Source organism: Marmota monax, unplaced genomic scaffold (assembly GCF_021218885.2).
Source record: "Marmota monax isolate L192 unplaced genomic scaffold, Marmota_monax_Labrador192_F-V1.1 WCK01_AAM20220418_F8-fsc00019, whole genome shotgun sequence".
In the NCBI taxonomy this organism is placed as follows: domain Eukaryota; kingdom Metazoa; phylum Chordata; class Mammalia; order Rodentia; family Sciuridae; genus Marmota; species Marmota monax.
The window spans coordinates 16940779-16965369 of NW_026695242.1; the positions used below are offsets into that span (position 1 = coordinate 16940779).

The following is a 24591-nucleotide window of genomic DNA, read 5'->3' on the forward strand; positions in this document are numbered from 1 at the left end:
AGGAAGGAAAATGATTTGAAGGAGACAGAGCAGCTAAGGAAACGTTTGTATGTATCAGTGTTTTGGCCACAGTTGGCCCTAGGGGAGAGAGTCACAGTTAAAGTAGGTCACCTTGGACCCAAGAGGATAATCAAGAAAGGCTCTGTAGAAGAGGGAGATTCTATAAAGTTCCAAGCACTTTAGCCCAGACCCATTTTCCAGAAACTTGATGTCATTAAATGCATGAGATGGCATTTGAAAGGAATAACCAGTCAATTGAAAGATAAAATGTTTAGTCCATTGGGAGCAAGGGCAGTTAGGAAAACTTTTTTAGCAGTGATGATGTCTGAGTGATGTTTTAAGGAGTTAATAGAATTTGCCAGCAAACGTGCGATGGAGGAGGGTTAGTAAGAGGAAAGCTATGCACAAAGGTACTGAGATAACAAACATCAGAATTCAAAGAAGCCACATTGTGTGGCTCAAGCATTCTATATTAATTTCCTATTGCTACCATAAATTTTCAAAAACACAGTGACATAAAATAATACAAATTGATTAACTTACAGTTCTGGAGACAACAGGTCTAAAATGGGTCTCACTGGGCTTAAATCAAATTCTTGGCAGGCTGCATTCCTTCTGGAGTCTTATTCTCCTTGCCGTCTCTAACTTCTACAGGTTGCCTGCATTCCTTGGTTTGTGGCCCTTCCCTTCCTCTTCAGAGTCAGCAGTAAAGCATCTTTTAAACTAATCTCCTGTCTGCCTCGTCCACATTTAAAGGACCCTTGTGATTACATTGGGCCCAAATAATAATCCAGGATAATCACCTTATGTTAAGATCAGCTGATGAGTAATCTTAATTCCTTCTGCAACCCTTCCTAATTCCCCCGTGCTGTGGAAAAGAACACACACCCAGGGGCCAGGAATTAGAACAAGGGCACCAGAGTCTGTGCTTCTGCCTACCACTCTGGCAGTGCAAGAACATTGACAGTGACAGCAAAGAGAAGAGTTTCTCATGACCCATCAACCCTGGGTGGAAAAGATCATCCACCCAAGAAGGGCCTGTCATCCAATATTGGTTTGTTTTGTTTTGTTTTTTAATGGAGAAGTCAAAGTTCTGGAGATTTTCCTAAGGTTTAATGGCCATGTTTCTGTTAACTATTGCTACGTAACTAACCACCCCCAAAACTTGGTATCTTAGAATAGCAGTAATTTATTTCTCAGGATTGTATGGTTCGTGGGAATCTGGGCCATTCCCTTGCTCGTTACCCCTGGGCTCATTCACTAGCTACATTCAACTGGATGGTCAGCAAGAATACAAAATCCAGAATGACCTTACATCGTCTGACACTGCGTGACAGCCATCAGCAGGGCTGCCGTGGTTGTTTCCAGTGTGAGTTCTCATCCTCTGTGAGGCTAGGCCAGCTTCCTTTTGCCTGGTAGCCTCAGGCCAGTGTTCCAACAGCATAAAGGTGGGGACTGCAGGGCCTCTGGGGCCTGCACTCTGGAACTCACACAGCATCACCTCCACCACATTCTTCTGGACCAAGCAGTCAACAGGTCAGTGCAAATTCAAGAGAAAGGGAAATAGATTGTGTCTGTGAGGGAGTCGCTATAGTAGCCTTATTTCATGTGGCACGAGTGATGAAGATAGGAATTTTTGTTCTGAGAGTGGGATTCTGTAATTTTATATTCCACAGAGAAAATGTCTCTGAATGACAGCAGTAACCAACACATGGCCCAAAGGTTTGATATCTGGGAACTGAAGAAGTAGAGAAATTGTGAGGCTAGGGTGTGGGGTGCCTCATCCTGTGTTGGCAGTAAGAATGCAGTTGGTGGTGAATGAGGAGGAGCAGCCCGTAGTCCAGGTGGTGTCAGTAACAAGAGCAGGGAAGGTATGGGGTAATCAAACTGATGATGTGATCCTGTTGCCATGATGGACATGGCCACACCTGTCTAGTCAGCCTGGTGGATGGTGACCTCCCAGAACCACCTTACCAGGCCTTTAGCTCCCCAGCCTCCTTTGACTTGTTTACGTGCCAATTTTTACATCATCTGACCATTTGACTTTCAGTGTGCAGATAGATTCTTCATGCTGAATGTTAATTCTTAGCACCCACATCCTGAGCACTGGTTAAGTATGAAATGAAGTTCTGGTTGGTTTTGTGTCAGATGACAAAGCTGCCATCGTGACAGGCTACCAGTGATGGTTCTTTGGAACTTTCTATTTTCTATCTTTCCTGTCTCCTCAGGTACATGTCTAAAGGTAGAAGGGTATCCACACAAATCAGTAGGATTTATGGTGGTGAAATTTATTAACTGTGTTAAATGTACAATATTTATTGCTCTCATTCTAGGTAAATAAAAATCAGAAAGCAGATAGTCATTATCCAGATGGTCCTAAGAGCTCACTCAACCATAAGAGTGCTAGAGATGAATAAATTAGAGCCCAAAACAAGAGGAGAAGGATAAAATTGCATATTTTGTAATTACTACCATAATTTAAAGTTTATTTATTTACATGAAACAAATAAATGAAGATTTGCAACAGTACAAAGTGTAGAATGAGTTTGCCTCCTTGGCTGTGACTTCACATCCTTTAAATGCTTTTTAGATTTCTACCCCAAGTAAAATATTTTCAGGATTTGGAAATTCAGCAATGCTTCTTAGAAATTCTGTATCTGCATTCCACATCTAAGAACATTCAATCTTGCCCTGCCTTTCATTGCTCGCTCCACGCCACCCCCATGCAGAGGGTTCAGCACCTTTGGACTCATTTTGGTCATGAGCAGATTGCTAGGAATGAGAAGACCCTTGGATGTTATTCTCACCTTTGACACAGAAATTCTTTAAAGGAGTACATGAAATCTGTCTAACCATAAGTAAAGTAATGAGGGTCTTTGTAAGTATAGCCTTAATATAAACTTGAAGGACTTGTGTCCCTCTCAAAGTAGTCTGCTGTAAAAGCTACACAACTTTTCTACACCATTGCTTTGGTGATTCGAATCACTTGGGGTTCCTCTTTGGGGGCTGCTGTCAGAGCTCGTGTGCAAGTCCGCAAGAAGACCAATTCTATATTTCAGTGTCCTATCTCAATTTTTATTTAATCCAGACATTCCTTCAAATTTTATGGATTGGCCATCTTTGATGTTTATCTATCTAAAAAAAAAGGTCGAATTCATGTTCAAAAGACTAAATTGTGGTGGTACTTAGAGCATTGAAAGTAATATACCTTTGGCTTCAAAGCTGTGAGGCTCCAGATGAAACCGTTTTACTGATCCTAGCTTACCCCATGGTAATATCACCAGAAACTTGTCAAAGAGCATTAAAAAGTGTTATCATTTTCAGTTCTGCAATCTAGAAATGCCCCATGAGAATATTTTAATCTATTTTCCACCTCTTTCATCTTTTGGTTTACTGTGACCTCCTCCCTGTCTCCCCCTCCCCACCCAAAACTTTTTGTGTCTTCCTTGCCTAAGGTCAACTATTCTGCACATTGTGTTTTTTTTCTTTGATTTTGTTCTTGAATGAGCTGTTCTAAAATTTATCCTTTTATAGATCTTTGTCATTATTAAGTGTATGAGTTTACATCTCATTCTGGCTTCCCACCTGGCTCAAATTTGTTGTCTTCTAAAGGCGTTTATCTTCAACATCATGATTATGAATTTTTATCTTGCCAAATACCACACCAGGAACTTAAAGCATAAGTTTTCTTCATCCCCCACAATACTTTAGGAGATGGATATTATTATAATCTTCATTTAGCAGATGGAGAGGCAGAAGGCCAGATGTACAAACAACTTGCCCAACGTCAATTGGCTAGAAGTGGGATAGCAAGGATTCAAACTCATGTTCATCTGAGTCAGGGTTGTTCAACCTTAGCACTGTGACACTTGGGCTTGGGTAGGTTGTAGAGTCTGTCCTGTGCAATGAAGTATGTTAAGCAGCAGCATCTTTGGCTGGTACCCTCTAGAAACCTGTAGCTTTTAACCTCACCTTCTGATTTTAATAACCTTAAATGTCCCCAGACTTTGTATGTATCCCCGGGGGGAATATCTGACAAACACTGGTCTAATGCCAAAATTCATGCTTTGGACACTTTATACCATTAGACAGGGAATGAAAAAAAACAAACACTGTTTTAAGGCAAAAATGTTAAAAAGACCAATTTTAGAAGTCATTATATCTGGCTGATTTGTCAGAATTGGAGATTTTTTTAAAGATTCTGCTCACCCAAGATGTTGAGAATACACATTGCTAGGTAAGGCACAGGTGTCTATTATAAAAGCCTCTTCATGGTATGATATATGATATGTCAAGATCAATGTAATGTTTTGAACAACTAATAAATTTCTGATGTTTAACAAAAAAAAAAATAAAAGCCTCTTCATGGCATAGGAACCACAGAGCAAATCCTAGCCTAACCACTCATCTGTTCCTGAACCCACTCCTGCCAAGTTCTCCAGCCTCAGGCTTAACACCTCCTGTGATGGTGTTACTGTCGGCAATTCCATATCCTCACTTCCTGAGACTATTTCATCTTCTTACAGCCCTAACTGTGAAAAAGTATTCTTCTCAATATCTTCCTTACATTACTCCACCTATACCCATATCATCCAAATTAATCATTCTCAAATCAATCAAGTTAAAGCCTCAATTATGTATTAGGCTCTCCTCCGAACAGTTTCTTTACCATGGCTGGTAAAATAATCACCAGCTCTTTAAAAATGACCACCTAACCAGTTTTCTCAGTTTAATAATAGACTTCCTCAAAAGGACAACTACAGCTCATTAAAATCTTAAAATCTTCCGAGGTTGGTCTCCTACCCAGCTTCTGCCGGTAGTGAGGCTGCTCTGGGTTTGTGGAAGGCCTTGACCCTGGGGAAGCCGAATTGCAGCAGTGTTTCCTCTTCCTCTTTTTTTTTAATATTTATTTTTTAGTTTTAGGTGGACACAATATCGTTATTTTACATTTATGTGGTGCTGAGGATTGAACCCAGTGCCTCATGCATGAGGGGCAAGCACTCTACCACTGAGCCACAACCCCAGCCGCTCCTCTTCCTCTTGACCCCTCACCCAGCAATCCTCTTTAGACCTCCTTTGGTAGTTTCAGGAAGATTCCAAAGTAACTGCTCTCATTCTCATTCTCAAAGTGACTCATCTTTTACCATGTGCTCTAGATTTCTTGATGAAAATACAGAGGGGAAGGTAATTTTGTTGTTGTTGTTGCTTTTTAGGTGGGCCACCTTGAGAATATCATTATTTATTTGATTAATATAAATAAATATAAGTTAATTTGCTTGGTACCTCAGAATTCAGACTCTTCTCTAAAGTTAGACAGTTTTTTCAATCTGCGCTTTTGAGTTTCTTCTACGTTACCATAATAATGATGAACTTAAAGAAACCTGCTTCTCAAAAATATTGGATAACTGGAAGATTGTGGTAGAGCAGACACCAGTATCTCCAAGGTACCTTAGGCTCCAGTATCAAAGGTTAGCCTGCAGGTGACCAATCACCAGCCAGTCACCATGAGCAGCTAGTGAGCTATAAATGTGTGCCAGCTGTCCTGACAGTGCCTGGACGGATCTGCAGTAGGCAGGTTATGTTTAGAGAAAACCAAGGAGAAAATAACATGTTAACCAGAATAAACTGTTTGGGGTCAAAATAGCAGTCTGGTGTTTTTGTTCTTGTGTGAGATATAAAAAGAAAACTTGAGTTTCAATCAGGCTTAGTATGAACTTCCAAACATCTTGCCTGTGCTTGTGTACGTGCAAGGACAATGGCTGGACAGAGGCAAAGCTGTTCTGAACTCTAGTGTCTGGGATTGCTCTGGAAAGCCTTGGAGTCTTCAATGTAGTTTCACTCTCTTCTTGTAGAGTTTCATAAATGGACACTGACATGGACTACGAAAGACCCAACGTGGAAACCATCAAGTGTGTGGTGGTGGGAGACAATGCCGTGGGGAAGACACGCCTGATCTGTGCCAGAGCGTGTAATACCACGCTCACGCAGTATCAGCTGCTGGCCACCCACGTGCCTACCGTGTGGGCCATTGACCAGTACCGTGTCTGCCAGGAGGTAAGGTGCACGGTGTCTTTAAGATCCTTAGGCCATCATGGCTGTTTGCCAGTCAGATTAAAACTAGTGGAAGAGGGTGGGTAAACTGCACATTCAAAACAAAACTACCTTTTTAGTGCCACAAGAGAGAACAGAAGCAAAGGGCACACTTGGGAGTATGGCCATGGTAACCTGAATGGGGGTGAGTCATGTGATTCCAGGACATGAGTTAGGAGCTGGCTTAAGTCCCAGTAGATGAAATAAGGAAACTAAATGCAAGTGGGTTTAGGGGCCCTGAGAAGTGTCAACTTGGACCCCCTCCTGTGGGGGAGTGTGTGATTAACACTGAGCACATGGACTCTGTCTCTCTTTCCTGCAGGTCTTGGAACGTTCCCGAGATGTTGTTGATGAAGTGAGCGTTTCTCTCAGGCTTTGGGATACTTTTGGTGATCATCACAAGGACAGGCGATTTGCATATGGCAGGTAAAACAAGACTAGTGCAGTGTGGTTGAGCTTGAGTAAAATTACCTTTTGAGACCCGGTAGCTGGTTCACATGTAAACAAAAACCACATCATAATGGCCTTTTGAAATATCTTGGGTTCTTTACTTGTGCTGAAGAAGGGGGAAAAAATGGTAATTTTTTTTTCTGATATCAAGAAAAACAGAATTTGCTTTGCCACTCAGGAAATTCCAGGTTAAAACAACCAGGGCTAGTTGGCCTGGAAGGTTTACTAGATGAGGATTCTGTCTTATCCTCCAGCCTTGGGCTACTTTGATGGCTGTTTTTCTGAGTGACACTTCATTTGACGTCTGTGAAAGTGTTTCAAGCTATTTTAGCACTTGGCTACTCTACTTCAGAAGGTCTCTGTGGTCTTTTCATGACCATATTAGCAGAGTCTGATGTTATTTGCTTTGGGCTTTGTGTTATCTGAAAAGTCTCTTTATTTTTATTTGAAGGTCATTGTTTAAAAGAAAGGAAAATATCTCTGAAGTTCTTCACAAGGCATGTTTCCAAAATGAACTGAAACACTAATGTCTATTTTTCTTTAAAAAAAAATGGAGAAGGAAAAAACCAGTAAAGGAAAGATTAATCTAGGACACTGACATGGGTAAAAACATAGTCAAAATGCCTTAAAATATTTAACAATTTCTGTCTGTTACCATAACTTGAAATATCTCTCTGTGAATGGATCATAGCTATTAAAATGCAGATAAGGAGAGATTTTTTTTACTCCTTAATTATGAAAAAATTAAGTTTTTGGGTGGGGTTGGTACTGAAGATGGAACCCAGGGCCTTGCACATGCCAGACAGGTACTCTATCACTGAGCTACATCCGCAGCCCTCCTTAATTGTAAATCAACACATTACATTTTAAGCTTAGAATTTAGGTGTCACATCTTAGTTGTCTCTTGTTAACATCAAACACCATGTTACTTCACAGAATTCCAAACATGTGTATTGCACCTTGGTGATGACATAAACCTTTGGAAAAGTTTCTCTATTTCTTCAATCCAGTAGCTCTCTGAAAAATATTTTATTGGTTCTTTTCAAAGTGGCCTAAAATACTGAGTAAAAGGGATTGCCCTACTCCCAAGAAGTAGCTCACATACTGAAAAAACTTGTGATTTAGAACAGTTTATCAAGGGGACTCAGAATGGGACACGTGGAAGTAAAACATGGTTTTAATGTCCCCTTTATAATAAGGATTTTTAACCTTAATATCCAGCATTATAGATCCTTTTCTTCTCTTTGAATGTTCTGTTTGTTTTTTTTCTTTCTTTCCTTATTCTCATAATGTTCTTGATGGTTATCTTAGTTGACAGTTCAGGGGTTTTTTTTCTTGCATATAAAAAAAATAAAATAAATGAAGCTGCTTATAAATATTGTGTGGTCTGGTTTGTCATATCTGCAGTTCTAAGGAAGCATGATTTTAAAATGATGTCTTTAAGCAAAGTAAGGATAAGTAAGGTAGACATCTAAGGATTTTTGGTAACTCCATTTCTATGAAGGTGTCATGCAAAGATTGGCCTGAAGATGAGCCTACTGGGATATTTAGTTTTAGATTCTTAGCAATCATTTCAACAGATCAGGGTTTATAGCCACTTGAAATTTATGCACTCGAAACAATGAATTTCAGTGTGGCCTTGTCGTTTTGTGTAAAACTTGTTTTGTGATGGAAGGGCTGCTCCACTTCCCATGAGACTCCAGCTTAGGATTGGTTTAATGGCGCTCTGGCCCTCACAGCTCTACACTGGGCCCCGTCCAGCTCCTGGACATAGCCGGAGTCATTTTACAGCATGTCATGCCTATGTTTCTTCACTCCCAATGAAAACAAGCTGCTCTTTCCTGTGGCTCCATCAGTTCAAAGTACATTGTTCTGCTCCCTTGTCTGTAATGTTTGGTTCCATTAACTGTAACCCATTCCCCCTTTGATAGAAACAGGAAGTACTCCTGGAGCCAAGTCTGCTTCTCTGAGTGGCCCAGACGGGCTTCAGGAAACATCCCCATGTGTGTTTCTGGCCACGTTCTACTTGGGGCCTCATTTTGTGTGCTTGTTTGTACCTTGTATTTCCTCTGTCCTTGCTGACTCTCCACTGCCTCTAGGTGTCCTGCCATAGACCCCAGTCCTAGTAAAGAACAAAAGCCAGAGCTCCACTGTCAGACTCCATCATCTTTCTGTACATTCTAAATAGGTAATACCACATTAATGTAGCACCCAGAGGTTACATTTTATGGAAAAATCTGGTAGCATAAGTTTCTTTTATTCAGTATAGAGCTTTGACCAGTTCTTTTGATTGCTGTGAGAGAGCTGATGTTTGATTTGCAAACCTGTATTTGGACTAACGTTTTTACTCTACTTGGTTTGAATTATAAGTCAATGGGATGAGCAGCAGACATAAACTTGGAGGCATGTATGTGGAATATATTCCAAAATATTTAGAACCTTTTTAAAATAATTAGATTCTTGTAGTAACAGTGAGGGAAACCAGATTCATCCCATGATGCCTCAGGCCTTGCCCTCAGTTTCCTCTGCTTCTTAGTTTAAAGGAAATTAGCTTGTTGCCCTTCATACATTCTTTGGCATAGACAGGTTCTGGTTTTCTGAATGGTCAAGGGATGTCAGTAGCAGGCAGTCTATCAACCTGAATTTATAGTTTTCCAAGTCTGAAAACTGGCTAATTGTAACCAGAATAACATTGCTATCTTCTTTATTTAAAGGCAAATATTCAACTCATTTATTAATCCAATTAAAATAATAGCTCCAATTTATCGAAAGCCTACAATGTGCCAGCCAACATATTAGGAGCTTTGCCAACATTAGTTTAGTTATTCGTTTCAGGAGATCTAGGAGGCAGAGATTATTTCCATGTTACAAAGAAGCAAAGGGTTGAGACCTTTCACTGATGTAACCTAACCAGTGATGAGTCTCAGAGGCAGAGTTACTCCCAGCTCTTGCTGACTCCTGACTCCCACTCTTTTCACTGTGCCAAGCTACCTTGCACCTTCAAGAGGATGAAGCTGGAAACTACGCCACATTGGTAATCTGGGTTTCTGTTGGCTTTTCCATATTGGTGCAGAGCCTTAGAACTGGAAGAGACCCCAGAAGCCCATTTAGTTGACCCTTTTCCTTGAGGAAGGGAAGCTGTCCATCCAGCTGAGAATTAGCACTGAAAAGAGTCCTTCTGTTGGAGGGAGAAGGAAGTCAGCAGGGTAGCATCAGCACCCTGACTCTTCACAGATCCGAAATCTGGCAGGCCCTCTCTTCTCAGGAGTGGATGGCCCCAACTCTCTTATAACCTTTCTTCCTACCACCCACTTTCTATCCACTTTCAGATGAACTTTTGAAGTTCTTTTCTGGATCATTTGAAATGTCAAGAACAAGACTGAACATAGTAACCATGACTGTGATCAACTGCTCTTTGTTGACAAAGAAGGGGCCTATTCTTAAAAAAAAATATCTCTCAAGTGTTTTCCCTGAAACTCTTCTAAGAATGAAAGGTTCACATTTTGGTACCTGGCACCAAAAAAATAGACAAACAGGATGGGTTCTGCCTCCAGCAGGACATCTGGGCTGCTCAGACACTCTCTTTCAGTCACACCAGATATAAATAAATATGGGTTTGTTTGTTTGTTTGTTTGTTTTCTGTCTTCTCTCTTTGAAAACTTCCTCCCCTGATCTGTGTCAGGGCCAGATAACCTTCAGACACTTAATAAAGCTGATGGTGCTGAAGGTGATAACTAAAATTTAATCAAGGAACCCCATGAGTCAGATCTGTGCCAGGCAATCGCTCTACATATCCTGTCCCACTTCGTTCTCATTGTGACCCTGCAAAGTGGGCTTATTTCACAGTTGAGGAAACAGGTACAGAAAGGGCCACAAGGGCAGAATGGAGCTGAACTTTCCACTTGGGTCTGACTCCAAAGCCTATATCCTCCTCTGCTACCATGCTGTGTGGCTGATGAGATTGACAGATGACAAGTTTACTTTAAATTTCCTCCTGGTACAGTCTTAAGTCTTCTGTCCTATGTGGACCCTGAAAGACCTGCATTCACCATCTCTCTCCAGCTGTTATTCCAGTACGTCTCTTAAATTTTTGAAGCCACAGCAAATAACCTCATTCTTTACATGCATTCATAAGTCGTAAATATTAGTCCTTTCACTTTCAGTAAAGATGATACATTAAAGCAAACTTTTCGAGAGTCAGTTGGAATCTTGGGTCATTTATTTGGCATGTTTCCCCCAAAACATTTAACTTAAAGATTCAGGACCACTTCACTTGCCCTTACCCCCATAGTTTCCCAGCATATTTTAAGTCTGGTTGGAACCCATTTATTATATAGTTTATCTTACACTGATTTTTTCTCAACTGTTGTAAGCTCCTATGAGAAGTGCAGTACATGTTTCAAATGATAACATTACTCAGCACTGTGGTTTCTGTGTGTCTGTTTAGATAAGATGGGTCTGGTTTCATGTTGAAGGCCCATGTAATCAGATAGGGTATGAACACACCCCATTTTGAATGCTTAGTTGAGAACCTTTAAAAAAGTTGAAGTGTTTAATGCATCTAGAGTATTTTAAGTTAGCTGTTATTGTCCATAACACATTCTAAATGCTGGGCCAGAAGTAATCTAGATTATTCTAATGATTATTTCAGGAAATATATCAAGTGGAAGTGGACCAGGGCCAGGACTAGGCAAGGCCAATGAGTCTCTCACCACAGGCTTAAAAATATAAATAATAATAATTTTAAAAAACAGAATCATTATTAGTATTTGTGTTTTCCCTTTTGCCTTGGGCTCCATATGGTAATGTTTCTTATCCTGACTTTATCTATACTGTTGATACGTTTTGAATTGTGGCTTTTTTGTCATGATTTTTATGTTTTAAAAATAGTATTCATCTGAATTACTGAGCTTTTCTTGTATTTGCACCTGAGGCAGGTATTTTGCCTTTGCCCCCCCAGTCGTGGTCCTGAGGCTGGGCTTTATAATTGGATAGCAACGTAGCAAAGAGAAGAAATCTAGTAAAGCATATACTTGATGGAAAAAGTAATACAGACCACACTTTCCAGTGTGTTAGTACAAACGGGTCTAGGAAAGTTATTAGAGCTTATGTCCTAAAGGCATTGAGTCTTGTGTGCTACTGTAACAAGAAGAACTAAAGTTGCTCAGGTTCTAGAAAAAAGTGAAAAGATATAAGAGCAGTTACTTAGATCAAGAGATAGGAATAGTGGTTCCCTATAAGGTTATTCTAAAATTGTTGGTTTTCACACTAGAGTGCACCTAAGCATAGCAGTTATTCTGAAGTAAGAGTTCTGCAAAGAGGTAAAGCAGCCAATTTTAGCCAGCACCTGGATGATTATGAAGTCTGTGGTCCTCCAGCTACACTTTGGTGAACACTGTCATGGAATTATCATGATGCTCCTTACCAAACCTCAACCAAAAGGGAGGCTTCCTTGTAGAGTGAGAAGCAAGCAAAAAAGAATACAGACTATGTAATTCCATTTCTATAGAAATCTAAAAAATACAATCTAATCTAGTAACAGATGTAGATCACTGGTTGCCCAGAGAAGATGATGAAATGGAAGGATGGATTACCAAGGGGCATGAGGAAGCTTGGGGGATGATGGAAATGTTTGTTATCTTGATTGAGATGATGGTTTCAGAGGAATACATATGTCAAAACTAATCAAATTAAAAAACACTAAACATGCATAGTTGAAAGTTATATCTAAATAAAGGTTTTAAGATGAGAAATATCTCTATAACAATATAATCTATGATATTTGAAAATGTTTGCATGGTAGACTGCTACATGTTTTAATTATTTATGGAAACTTGCATTAATTCTCATTAAAAATATAAATCATTTCTTTGAACTTACGGGGAAAATAATGGAAACAGATCCTTAATGGTTGAGTATAGGAAATGGAATATTATAATTGTCAAAGAAAATGATAGGACATTATCATCTTATTACACAAAATTACACTATTTCCCGTCTCCCAGGAATAAAGCCCTGAGCTCAGTGAGCCCACTCTCTGACCACATAGGTTGTTTCTTTGCCAGTGATTGTGTTTGTATCTTTTCCTCAGAAGATTCTTTTTACCTAATACCCTGTGGTAGCCAAACAAAGAACACCCAATTCTGTGGAAGTTTTGTTTCTCCATCAGATAGTAGCAATATTAGGTTTCATAGCCGAGTCAGTCTAGAGCTAGGGAATGTGATGGTAACCCCCAATATGTGCAAATAGAGTGTGCATTTCCTACCTGGCCATCCCGGCTGGGAATTGAATGCAGGGTTGAATGATCAGGTATGATCTCTCACTTGGAGCAGTCGGAACACCGTGCTGTGGGACTCCACTTTTGCTTGTCTCTCTGGATCAGGTTCCATTCTCCCTTTCCAGCCTCATGTCTTGCTGTAGACACAACAAAACATTTATAGGCCCAAGTCCTCTGAAGCCTATATCCACCTAGAAATTATACCCCATCCCAACCATTTTTTTAAGCCAACTAATCACTACTGATATTCACAGAATTAGAGCAAGTGTCACAGTCTCCCAGACATTCTCTCTGAACTCTCCTTACTCTCCCTCTCACCTTTAGAATGCAGGTGAAGTATGTCTCCTACATGCTGCCATAGAATATCTTGGCAAATCCTACACTGTGTCAAAATTGACTCCTTCATTTTCTCTCCCCTTCCCTTTATTCTCTTGTTCCTAGTATGCTAGGAGAGAGATTTTTGTCTTTCTACTCTATGTCCCCAGTGCCCAGGTCTTGTACGTAGAAGTTTAATAAGTGTTGATTGAGTGAGTGAACGTGTCTATTGATTGATCTCTCATACGTGCCAAGATCTTCTAAGAAAATATTCTTATCAAATACTCCAAATTATTTTTACTATATTGAAGTTTATATGTACAGATGTGCAGTAAGAATCACAAGGAATGTACCAACCTGAGATGATGAAGATGGAAAGCCCTGGTACTTGGCTTCACCATAAAGAATTAGCATATGGAAGATGAGATGTGAGGCCAGTGGAAAAAGGAAACAGACTCAAGCCATGTCCTCAAAACATCCTCCCCCCAAGTTTTTTGGATTTGTAATTTGTGTGTAATGCCTTATTTGAATGACTATTCTTAAACAAAATTACTTGTATTAATATTAATGCACTTCCAATTATAGGTTGTTTCTTCTCTGGAGATCATTCTAAGATCTTTTTTAAGAATAATTTTTAAATAATTATGTGTATATAGTATTTCACTTGCCCAAAGAGGAGCATTAAGTATAATAACTGCAGGTAAATTATTATCATTATATACTTACCCAGAACAAACAAAAATGCTTAGACTAAATGCATACAAATAATTCAAAATATCAAATTTGTGGTGGAAATATATGGGTTCCGTGCTGAATCACTCAAGCATGAGATTCCAATCAACCAAATCATCCCACAGAAAATCTGTATATTCCATGCCCTGTGCCACTCTCTGCCTACTATCCCACACTGTTCTTTCTGCTCTGAAGTGGAATACTTGTATTGTAGCCAGAGGAAAACATCAAAAGACCTGGGATCCCTGTGCCTGACCCAGCCCTGTCCCCAGGATGAAACTGTCCTGGAAAGCAAGAATGCCAAATGAGATAGCAACACATCTCAGTGGCTAGGCTCACTTGTGTTCCAAAATGAAGGATTCTGGCTGCTGCCCAGACATGTGTCACATGGCTGGGAAAGATGGTCCTTTGTGGCTCAGCCAGAAAAGAATTGATTGACCCAAAAGAGAGGGGGTCACAAAAGTATAAATAATTTGGTTATCAAGATGGGCAAAGAGAATAAGGATCAAGTTCATTGTTGAACAAGCTGATGTCTTGTGTGTGCATTCCTTTCACTTTTTTCCTGTTTTTTCTCAATAACTGCAGGTTTGACAAGTTGGGTCAAATTTAGTGAGGTGTGGTGAATTTTCATTGTGAAAACAGAGAAAGCCTCAGTTTGTGATGTTCTGTACTGGAACTTTCCGATGAAGAAATATATGGCACCACACATAGTTTTCTCTTTTAAATTGGGGGGCGGGGGGCAAAAAGAAAGTGCTGAGTAATTCTTCAGTCTTCAGTGGGTAATTCTGTTGCCTGTCTTTCAGCAATTCCACAACAATAACTAGTACTTAGTTGTTTTATAGAACATTCTCACAGATATTTTTCTTAGTGAATCCTAGCAACAATCCTTTCAGTGATTGCTAATGTTAGATACTCATTAGATTTCCAAAATTATCCCACCACTTTACTCTCCCCCAGGCCTGCCTCTGCCCTCAACCTACAGGGCTCATAGTCAGAAGGACGAAATTCCGAATTGCGGGAAGATGAAGCCAATCGGTGAATTCGCTCTTCAGTTTATCACGTTCCTTACCTTTAGTGACTTTTGTTGTGTATTCTTTTTAAAAGCAAGATGGTCTGTGGAATAGAAGGCTTCCTTAAGTCATAATTCTCCTGTAACTAGAATTAAACCCAAAAGTAACCTGCCCATTTATTTACCCTTCCTTTGCTTCTGAAGATAATTTAATTCCTGCAAGGAATCATTAATTCATTGTTATCCTGATATTATGGAAATATCCAATTAGATGGGGTAAATGGATTTTTTAGATAAATTCAAGTAATTTTTAAAAACATATTAACTGGCTAACCTCAGCTATGTACCAGAGATATTATACGATGATCTTTTAGCAGTAATAGTCTGAAGAAATATAATGGCTCACATTCTATTTTATTCTTTATTAAAACTCCAACTGGTACCCTGCCTGACTTGTGTTAAGCCTAAATTCATTTCTTCTAGACCTTAAGCCTGCCGACTTACTTATGTCTGTAGCTTTTACCCTCCAATATCTATAAGACCTTTATATTTAATAAACATTAATCAAGAAACCCTTTGGTACAAACACTGTCTTGTGCACAGTAGGAGAAAAATGGATACGAAAAGGACAAAATTCTTTAAAATGAACTCGAAGTGAAATGAGGTAGACAGTAAATTTAAAAATATATATATTACAATTCATTGTTAAATAATGTTAAACTAAAAGATGGCAAGAAAGAAATGCTCCCACCAAAAGCCTTAGATCATCCGTGACTCCACAAGTCATATCTTGTGTCCCATCCCTCAGCAAGTCCTGTGACTCTGTCTTCAGTACACAGAATGTGGTCACTTAAAAGCCTGTTCTGTACCCCTCTCAGGCCAAGCAGAGTCACCATCACCTCTCTTTGAAGACTGCCTCTTAACTGGTCCCCTGCTTCTTTCTCCTTTTCCTCCCTGATCCCTGAACATGCCCCTTTGAGTGGCTAGCTCACTCAAAGTAAAAGCCACACTCCTGTGAGGCCCTCCCTGTCCTGGCCCTGCACTGCCTGTCTCTGCGTTCTGCTTCTGTGGTGTTCCTTCTCACCGCACTGCTCCAACAACACAGCCTCTTTCCCCCAGGGAAAAAAATCCCAGGCATGCTGTGTCCTCAGGGCCTCTGCACCAGCTTTTTCCTCCTCTGCACTGTTCTTGCCCCAGAAAATGACACATTACCTCCCTTTCAGTTCTTTACTGAAATGTTGCCTTCTCAGGGAGGCCCTCCCTTGTCACCTCATTTTCAGCATTAGCTTCTGCTCGCCAATATTTCTGTCCTCTTTCCCCGCTTTATTTTCTGATTGGCACTTACCACTAACTAGCAATATTACCTATTTTATTTATTTTTGTTGTTGTTGTTGTTGACTCTGTCCTCCACTAGAATGTAGGCCTAATGGGGATAGTGGTTTGTGTCTTTTTCTAACTGCTTTGTCACTAATGTCCAGAAAAGGGCCTGGTGCACAGTAGGGTATCCCTGACTATTTCTGGAGGAAGTGATTAGAGGACTGCTTATTAATATTAGATAAGTGACTTGACAACTCCTGGTACCTTGCTCAAAGAAGATTGCGAAGAGGCCTGGGAAAAGTCCCTTTCTCATTGTGATGGGATGATCTTGTTAGTTGACATTTGGCCTCGGAAGATTTGGGGAGGTTAATCCCAGGGAACTCTCCCAACATGATGTTCTCACTAACATGGAGATTTTCTCATATCTACAACTAGTCTTGCCCTCTGGAGAAAACACTAAGCCTGTAGGAATGAAGCTTCTCAGTCACTTAGCTTTGGGGAAAAGTGAGAGAGCATGAGAACTAGAGGTGGAGTTGGAAGAGAATTCATGACCATTTCACCTCTTGCTGTCAACCGAGTCTTATGTGAGTGTATCCCATACTCATTTTCCAGGAGTTAAATGAAATTGTTCAGTCTGTTTCTTTTAATAAATTGATTATGCTTCACCCAGTTTCACATGCTTTCCACTTCTTCTGGTGATTGTGTGAGGTGCAAGAATACACTAATAGGATCACAGTTGGCCACACATTGAAAATGGGATATCAAGTGAAAAAGAATCTGTTTCCATTGTACTGTAACCCACAACTTTCTTTGGTAGAGCCATTACCCGCTGTGATAATAGGATCAAGCCTTTGTAAGACCCAAGTATCTCTCTTAGGATGTGGTGGCGTTGGTGGGATATTGATGTGGCTCACTTGCACTTGAGAACTTGCATTGCTTTGGCCCCTTTTTTGGAGGGTGGGGGAAGACTGGTTTAAAATGTTGCTTCCTACTAAAAAAAAAAAAATGCGGTTACAGGCTTGGAACAAATAGTTGCGCATGCTAATCACTCCCAAATCTGGATATATTTCAGGGTGTTTTGACAGTTTTCCCCACATAACATCTGTACTTAAGAAGCCTCACTGCTATTGGTAAAGTATGGACTTGATTTCTCTGCTCACATCCAGGGCGCTGCATGGTTCTGCCCTGCTCTCCCCAGAGCTCCCGCCAGGCGCTCCCCTACAGGCCTTTCCATCCTCCATGAGTGTGAGCTTACACGGCCATTCATCTCCAGGCGGTTATGTGCACCATCACTGACAACTCCCTCCGCATCTCATACACACTGGGCTGCTCCCCTACTAAAATTTTCCAAGCCACATGTTCCACGTTTCTTTTCTCTGCCATGCTCCCAGCTGTTTTGTGCTGTTTTGATGTGTCTGTTTGCATAGCACTGTCGGACTCTATGCATGAAAGGTGTGTTGTCGACATGAATGGTTTTGAAAATGTTTCTGTAAAGAACCTGCCTCACTTGTCATCAGGGAGAAGGAAGCTTGAAGCCCCAAAGGTGTAGAGGTCAGGAACTCCTGCTGGAATCTTTGCCAGATTGTGTATGCCCACAAAGAAAAGAAGCCCAATAAAATGCGATGTGGTCTCTACCGATATAAAGCATAGAGGAGTCTCTCCTAAAAAATTAAATAATAATAGGCAGTGGTGACATAAAAGATAGGATTCTGCCATAGACTAAAAGGCTTTAAAGTACAATATATACTACATTGTGTGATGGCATTGTGCTGGCATCATCACAAAAGGACAAACATCTGTGCAGAACTCAGGTAAACATCGTTGTTGGCTTTATCTTGGTCAACACAGTGTTAGTCTGGCAAGAGACCCAACCAGAGTGGAATGGAGCACACTAAAAAAGGGCAGGCAGCTGAACCCCATATTGCTTCCTGGAGGTCAGGATGGAATCTGCTGTCCTTTGTGTGACCCATCAGACAGTCCTGATATGCTGTTCTTAGGTAAAGCATAATTTCAGAATTATCCCCTTTCATTTAGATTAGAAAACCCAAGGCCCACAATTCCACAGCTGGAAATAGCAAAGTTGATGGGATCTGAAAAGGGAAGACAAACTCAAAGGAAAGATGGGACCCAAAAAAAGAAGAAAGCACTTGTGTGATAGGAGAGAACTTAGAAAATTCATTCCTAACAATAAGAGTGTTATATAGCTTATCTATCCCTTTTCCAACAATTTCTTCAAAGGATGAATTTGGTGTTTCAGACTGGAGAATTAGTTCAGCTTCTGGATGCTTCTCCAATTTTCCCTACCAAGTTTGCTATATTTGAGTGTAGACCTTGTAAAGACAGGCTTTGAAAACATATTTGCTGTTCAAAGACTGGCTAGGGCCAAGATATGTGGGTAAGATGCACTTTTCTCAGATTCTTTCCTTAATCCTCCAAAAAAAGGTTGGTCCCAAGTTTGCATGCTCTCCTTATGTTACCCAAGTGTCTTTGCCAATCTTTCACTTGCTGTCTTTGGCCACTGTTCCCCCCTAAAAAGATAACTGAAAAAATATGCTTCCTGGGTTTGTTTAATATCCAAAGAAAAAATTGGTACAGCCAAGATTGGCTTTATCATCTCAAGCATTTTTTAATGACTTGGTCTCTCTGTGATTCCTTCTCATTCCCCTGTGAAACTAGAGATTCCCAATTGTTACAACACATCAATTTATTTTGGATCCTCTTTTTAGTTAACTAATCAAAATATTATTTCACAGGCATTATTTTATGTGTTAGTAATAGAGCCAAACTTTTCTATTGATATTTTCCCCTTAGGGACAAATTTTTTTAAAAAAAATTATGTTTTTCCCTAAAAAAAAAACATTCCATGGCCAACAAAACTAGTACCATATACTCTTGAAGTCCTTTGTGATTCTTGCTTTCTCTAATAAAGTCATTTGGCCCAGCCATAAATTTTTCTAAATGAAATAAACATTCTAAACCTCTTTCTAGCCTTTCTCAATATTCATGTCCTGGGGTTTAGAGTCTCATTTACCCTGTGCTCTGCCCCTCTGCATTCTCAAATTCTTGTGCTTTCTACTCCACATAGCTGGAGGATTCCATTTAAATCCTATCAGGTTCTTTTTACAGCTGAAATAGGACCCCCTCTGAGGTCATTTCTAGACTACTTCCACTGCCTTATTGATATGTAAAAAATGTCTTCATCATACCCCCCCCAACCAATTATTTTTAAATTCACTCTTTAAAGTAAAATAAAGTAACAGAGCCATGAAAATAGAAAAGCTACAACTTGGCTCTTTTCTTTTTATCTTCATTGGAATGGCATTTTTAAACACAGGCTTATGTCAGACATTGAACAGCCTCCACACAGGAATGAATGTTTTGATTAAAAGTTATTTAATATCTCTGGTTCCTTGGACTTCTGCCTAAAGCTGGAGATATTCTTAGCCACAGGTCTTGTGCCTTCTTTGATAAGATAGAAAACGGCCTCAAAATCTAGAGAGAATAAATGGCATTCTCAAAATAGTCATTTGCTTGCATAGGTGTTTCTATCACAGAGGATACTGATAGGTTACAAATTAGGAAGCCATGTTGGGGTGGAGGAAAGAGAAATTCACCAGTAGGGACACCTTGATCTGGATGTTCACCGATGCTAGGCCTTTAGGTAGAAATCAGAGTTAGGATACAGTGTTCACATGGCAAACCTTAAAAACAATTATTCTGTGTGGGCCAAACATCCAATTTTCTTGCATTTGTGTTCAGAGCAATGCAGGTTAAACAAAAGACACTTAAGCAAGTTGATAGTTAAAATGAGATCTTATTTTTAACTTCTTTCAATGTAAAATAATGGAGATGGATTCTAGTAACAACTAAATGACAATACAAAAGGAAAAAGAAAAACTTTGTTCCAAAATACAAATAGGATTTTGGCTCAATAAGTTACTTTAGCTTCAGAGATAGTATTGTTCTCAGTGCAGCCTCTTTTCCTCAACTGTCATCATTTTGAGGCAAAATATTTACGGAACATTAAATTGTTTTTCCAGCTTTCCCACAGCATTTCATGCATTTAGATATTGATGTGACATAGTTAGAAGCTGAGCCCTCCGGACCTGTATTGTGTGATGGTATTGTGCTGCTGTCATCACAGAATTCCATTTTTTCCAGCCCCCAAGGTCCTGTCCGTACTTGCTAACAGGTCATCTGGACGGTGACTCCTATGTGCTCAATGGCGTGAGTGTTATCACAGTAACCTTGGCAACCAAGCTAGCTCTGACTTATGCTGTATCATAAAATTAGATAACAGAATTGACATTTAGCTACATGTCTGTCATACAAATTAAGCTCTGGAGAATGATGTTCTTTACAGTCATGTGCCTTAATATGGAAATAGAAGGCACCAATTAGAATAATTTTATATATATGCATACTATTCCACATTTAGGTAGAGGATATATTCCCTCAGTTCTTTCTCTATGATATTGAACCTCACATATTGTCATATTATTCTCACTGTGCCAAAATTCATGGTGGCTTTATTTTATGATCAGGACAAAGCTTATAGCAGAATTTCATCAGATACCCGATATAAATAGGATTATGCATAATAGAAAACTCAGCCTGTAAAAAAATGTAAAATTCAAAGCATTCTTGGCTTTACTGGGTACTGTTATTTATGCTGATTGGAAGTAAGACTGAGCGCAGAATATTCCACAAACTAAATCAGAATCCCAAAGACAAGACATGCTTCCCTTTCATTTATATATTTGTGCATATTTTTACACATATTATTTCAGCACCCAAGAATCTTTGATAATATCTTTATTTCAAGAAGATTCTAACCCTGCAGACTAATACATTCATCTACTGGGAGTCCTGGGTTTTCTTTTAGAATTCAAAATATTTTAAATTTAGGACTTTCCCTTCTATTTGCTATGGTCTGGTGCAATTTTTCTTGGATATAACTTAAAGACTCAACTTGTGAATTATGTTTAATGTAAGCACCCTGCAGTTTTCTGCATTGCAAATGATTATTTTTAGAAATTTTATGGTCGCCTGCATATATTTGTTTGTCCTCATTGATATGTAGGGGGGAAAGCTCATTAATGATTTAAAAAGAAGGTGTTTTGATTCATTGACTTGATTCTTCTCATTACATAAACAATAAAGGCAATAAATTAACATCTAATAAAATTAGAAGAGTTTATTTCTGAACTTAGCTGTAAGATAGTCTTGAATCCATTCACACAGCTGTTTCTGTTTTTTTATATTCTTCTGCCTCACTGTTTTGAAAGTCATTATTGAGCATATTTTAACCTGGAATGATGGTTTATAATTCCTATTTAGCAGATATCCATCAAACAATATTTGAACAGCTGTTTTATAAAATGGTTCTTTGCCTTCTAGAATGGTAAGTTATTATGTGAAAATAGAAGGTCCATGTCAGAGTTCACTATAAACCAGTTTTCCTTTTCCCTGTATACCTGCTATGTATCATGTATAACATTTGAAAAATCTAATTCCAATATTTTCTCACCTTATTAGCCCTCCGTCTAATTCTTGTTGAGCTGTATGTTAAATACTGTGCCTTATACCTAGTTTTTTTAAAAAGTCAAGATTCCTGCAAGTTCAGGATTTTTCTTTTTTGGAAACAGATAAGTGGTTGTGCTCTCTACATGTGTGCCTAAGTGAGAAGAAGGGCAGAAAGCCTTCTGTGTATTTGCTGACCCTGAGCAGCAAATACTTGTGACATTTTCGGCAGTGTTTAAACTGTTTGCTTTATCTCATTGGGTCAAGTCATCGTCACCTTTATGTTTCAAACTGGTAAAAGGTAGTTTTTATTGTTTTCTTTTATCTTGAAACTATTTCTTGTGAACAGAAATAGTTCAGCATGTTATGGCTCCAGGACTGAGTTAAGTTGGGGTAACCGTCTCTACCGGAAAATAAACGTCATTGGGAACTTCTCGGTGCATAAGCATTCTGCAGTGCGAGATGAAAATGGACTACCAGGCTGTGTTGGTGCTGGAATGTGGGGGCTTATCAGGCTGTTTGCATGACTTAGAGATATGTTTTAATATCTTTTAATATCTGGCCTTTTTTTTTTTTAACTGTGACATGACATGGCATTAGATTAGTGGTAAAAGAAAAAAAGTTAAAAGGCAATACGAGCTTCTTCTGTGATTTCCTTTTTAGGTCTGATGTTGTGGTCCTCTGTTTTTCAATTGCTAATCCCAATTCCCTAAATCATGTGAAAACCATGTGGTATCAAGAAATCAAGCATTTTTGCCCTCGCACACCTGTTGTCCTTGTTGGCTGCCAGCTTGATCTCCGCTATGCCGATCTGGAGGCTGTTAATCGAGCCAGACGCCCATTAGCCAGGTAAGCCAATGCTCGGGGTTTCAGGGCACAAAATAAGAGTTGGAGGTAGCAGGTGTCTCTGAGCCTAGCATTCTATTCTGGTTCTGGGATCCCATTCGATCAGTCATACACTGTAAGTCAGCCTGTCCAGCATGAAGGGCTGTGCCTGACATCCTTCTCATGCTCAGAGCATCATCTCTTATGTTGGAGCCATGTTTTAGTAAAATGGTTGACCAGTGCTTGAATTGACTTCTCTGAATATGAAATTGTTCATGTAGGAGTGCTTTCAAATGTATGAAGTTTTATCCAAAATGTTAGTTGCCCATAATAATGTCAATAATGACATAAAATTAATTAAGGCTCAAAATGATCAGCCATAATTTTTGACCCCAGGGAATATCGGGTTCATAGAGATATGCCCTTCCAAGTGCTCTTAACTTCCCTAATACCCCTTAGTCCAACCTGAGAGAACATATCCCAAAAGAACAGTATCCAATTCTTAAAAATCATTTCAACCTATAGTTAATTGCAGGGGGAAAAAAAAGCAAACACTATTTTTTAAATGTCTCTAGAAGTCCTTACTTGTGTTTTCAAAGTGTCACAATTTTCTATAAATCCACTTGAATGAGTATTTGAGATAATATGTTAAGTATAGTACTTGGTCCACAGTAAAACCTCCATAATGTTACCATTATGTGGATTCTAACTTTGGGGATAAATAAGTTTTTTGAAACATGTTCCCCCTCAAATTCCCTTTGTACCTTCGTATCTTCTTTTTCATGTTTATGGTTGTTTTTTATTTTATTTTATTTTTATTTTTTTGCTGGAGAGCAAAGCTTTTCAAAACATTTTGATATTAATACCTCGCTTTGATGTTTGCCTTAATAGGCTTGTCACAAAATTTTATGTGAGTGCAACACTATGTACTCTTACAATGAAAGCAGATGATGTTCTTTAGATAATTTCTGATGCCCTAGGTACATTTTGGATAACATTTCTGAAAACACTTTATATTCAGTCTTTTCACAGTCCCTATGTTCATAAATGCATGGACTAGGAAATGAATATTAAGAGCCACATGGGTATGTGGAAGACTGGAGGAGAGGGTCGCAGAGCTACAGAGAACGGCAGAGAAGACAGTCCTTCTGTAGAGCAATTCCGAGAAGGAGGTGGCATTTGAGCAATGTCTGGAGAATTTCATATTAGCAAATTTCAAGTCAGCCTTAGGAACAAAGAACACACAATGCCAGCAGGAACAAGCCTTGAAATTCAATCTTTTCTGCACTTCCCTTCTGCCTTTGACAACACCCTATGATTTTCCATCTTTATCCACCCAGGTTTCCAAATCCAAATTCCACCTATTATCAGTTTTCTCTCCTGAGACCAGGACCTGTCATATATATTACCTTTGGTGTTAAAGACCAAATATTTATTTAGAAGATTGGTTCCTAAAAACATGTCCCCAAATCAAGAAGGTGTTTTTAGATAGTTGTAACACCAACTCACCTCTTATCTGTGTTCTGGAATCTGTTGGTTCCTTCACATGATTATGCCATAACTGCGTGGCTATACTTTTTGTATATTGGCCTTCTGGGTTTGATTAGATTGGAAATGGGCCTTGTGTGCCGGACTAAGGGGTGTGGACTTTATTCCATGAGCTTTGTGGAATTATAGGAAATGAACACAGAAGTGCTGCTGAGCCCCACTTTGTTATTTAAGGACTGCTCTTGCAGCAAGGAGGACTGTGAGCTAAAATTGAAAATTTTGAAGACCAATTAAGAGGCTAATGGACCAGTCCAAGCAAAAAATAGTAAGGGCCTGATGAAGGGAATGGATGAAAAGAGAAGGAGAAACATAGGAAAGAAGATATATGAATCCAGTAGACTTAATAGCTGTTGATGTGGACCATTTACCTGGAGTAGGAGAGTCTAGACTCTCATGGCTTAGTAGAGACCTGTCAACAATTTGCAAATATGACCTTATGTAAACCTTTTAAACTTCCTGCCTCAGTTTTTCTCAGAATATAGAACAAAAATAATACCTGATAGAG

General features: G+C 39.3%; 1 protein-coding gene across 17 annotated transcripts in view; it reads left to right on the top strand.

Annotated features, from left to right (window-relative positions):
* Rhobtb1 (Rho related BTB domain containing 1) overlaps window positions 1-24591 on the top strand; it is a 131307-nt gene that overhangs the window by 84861 nt on the left and 21855 nt on the right. For all 17 annotated transcript variants that reach the window (XM_058578037.1, XM_046419696.2, XM_046419691.2 and 14 more), the window contains 3 exons: window positions 5853-6054; window positions 6413-6516; window positions 22377-22562. In XM_058578037.1, the coding sequence (XP_058434020.1) occupies window positions 5863-6054; window positions 6413-6516; window positions 22377-22562 (482 nt within the window). In that variant the 5' untranslated portion in view covers window positions 5853-5862. The remainder of the gene's footprint in view (window positions 1-5852; window positions 6055-6412; window positions 6517-22376; window positions 22563-24591) is intronic.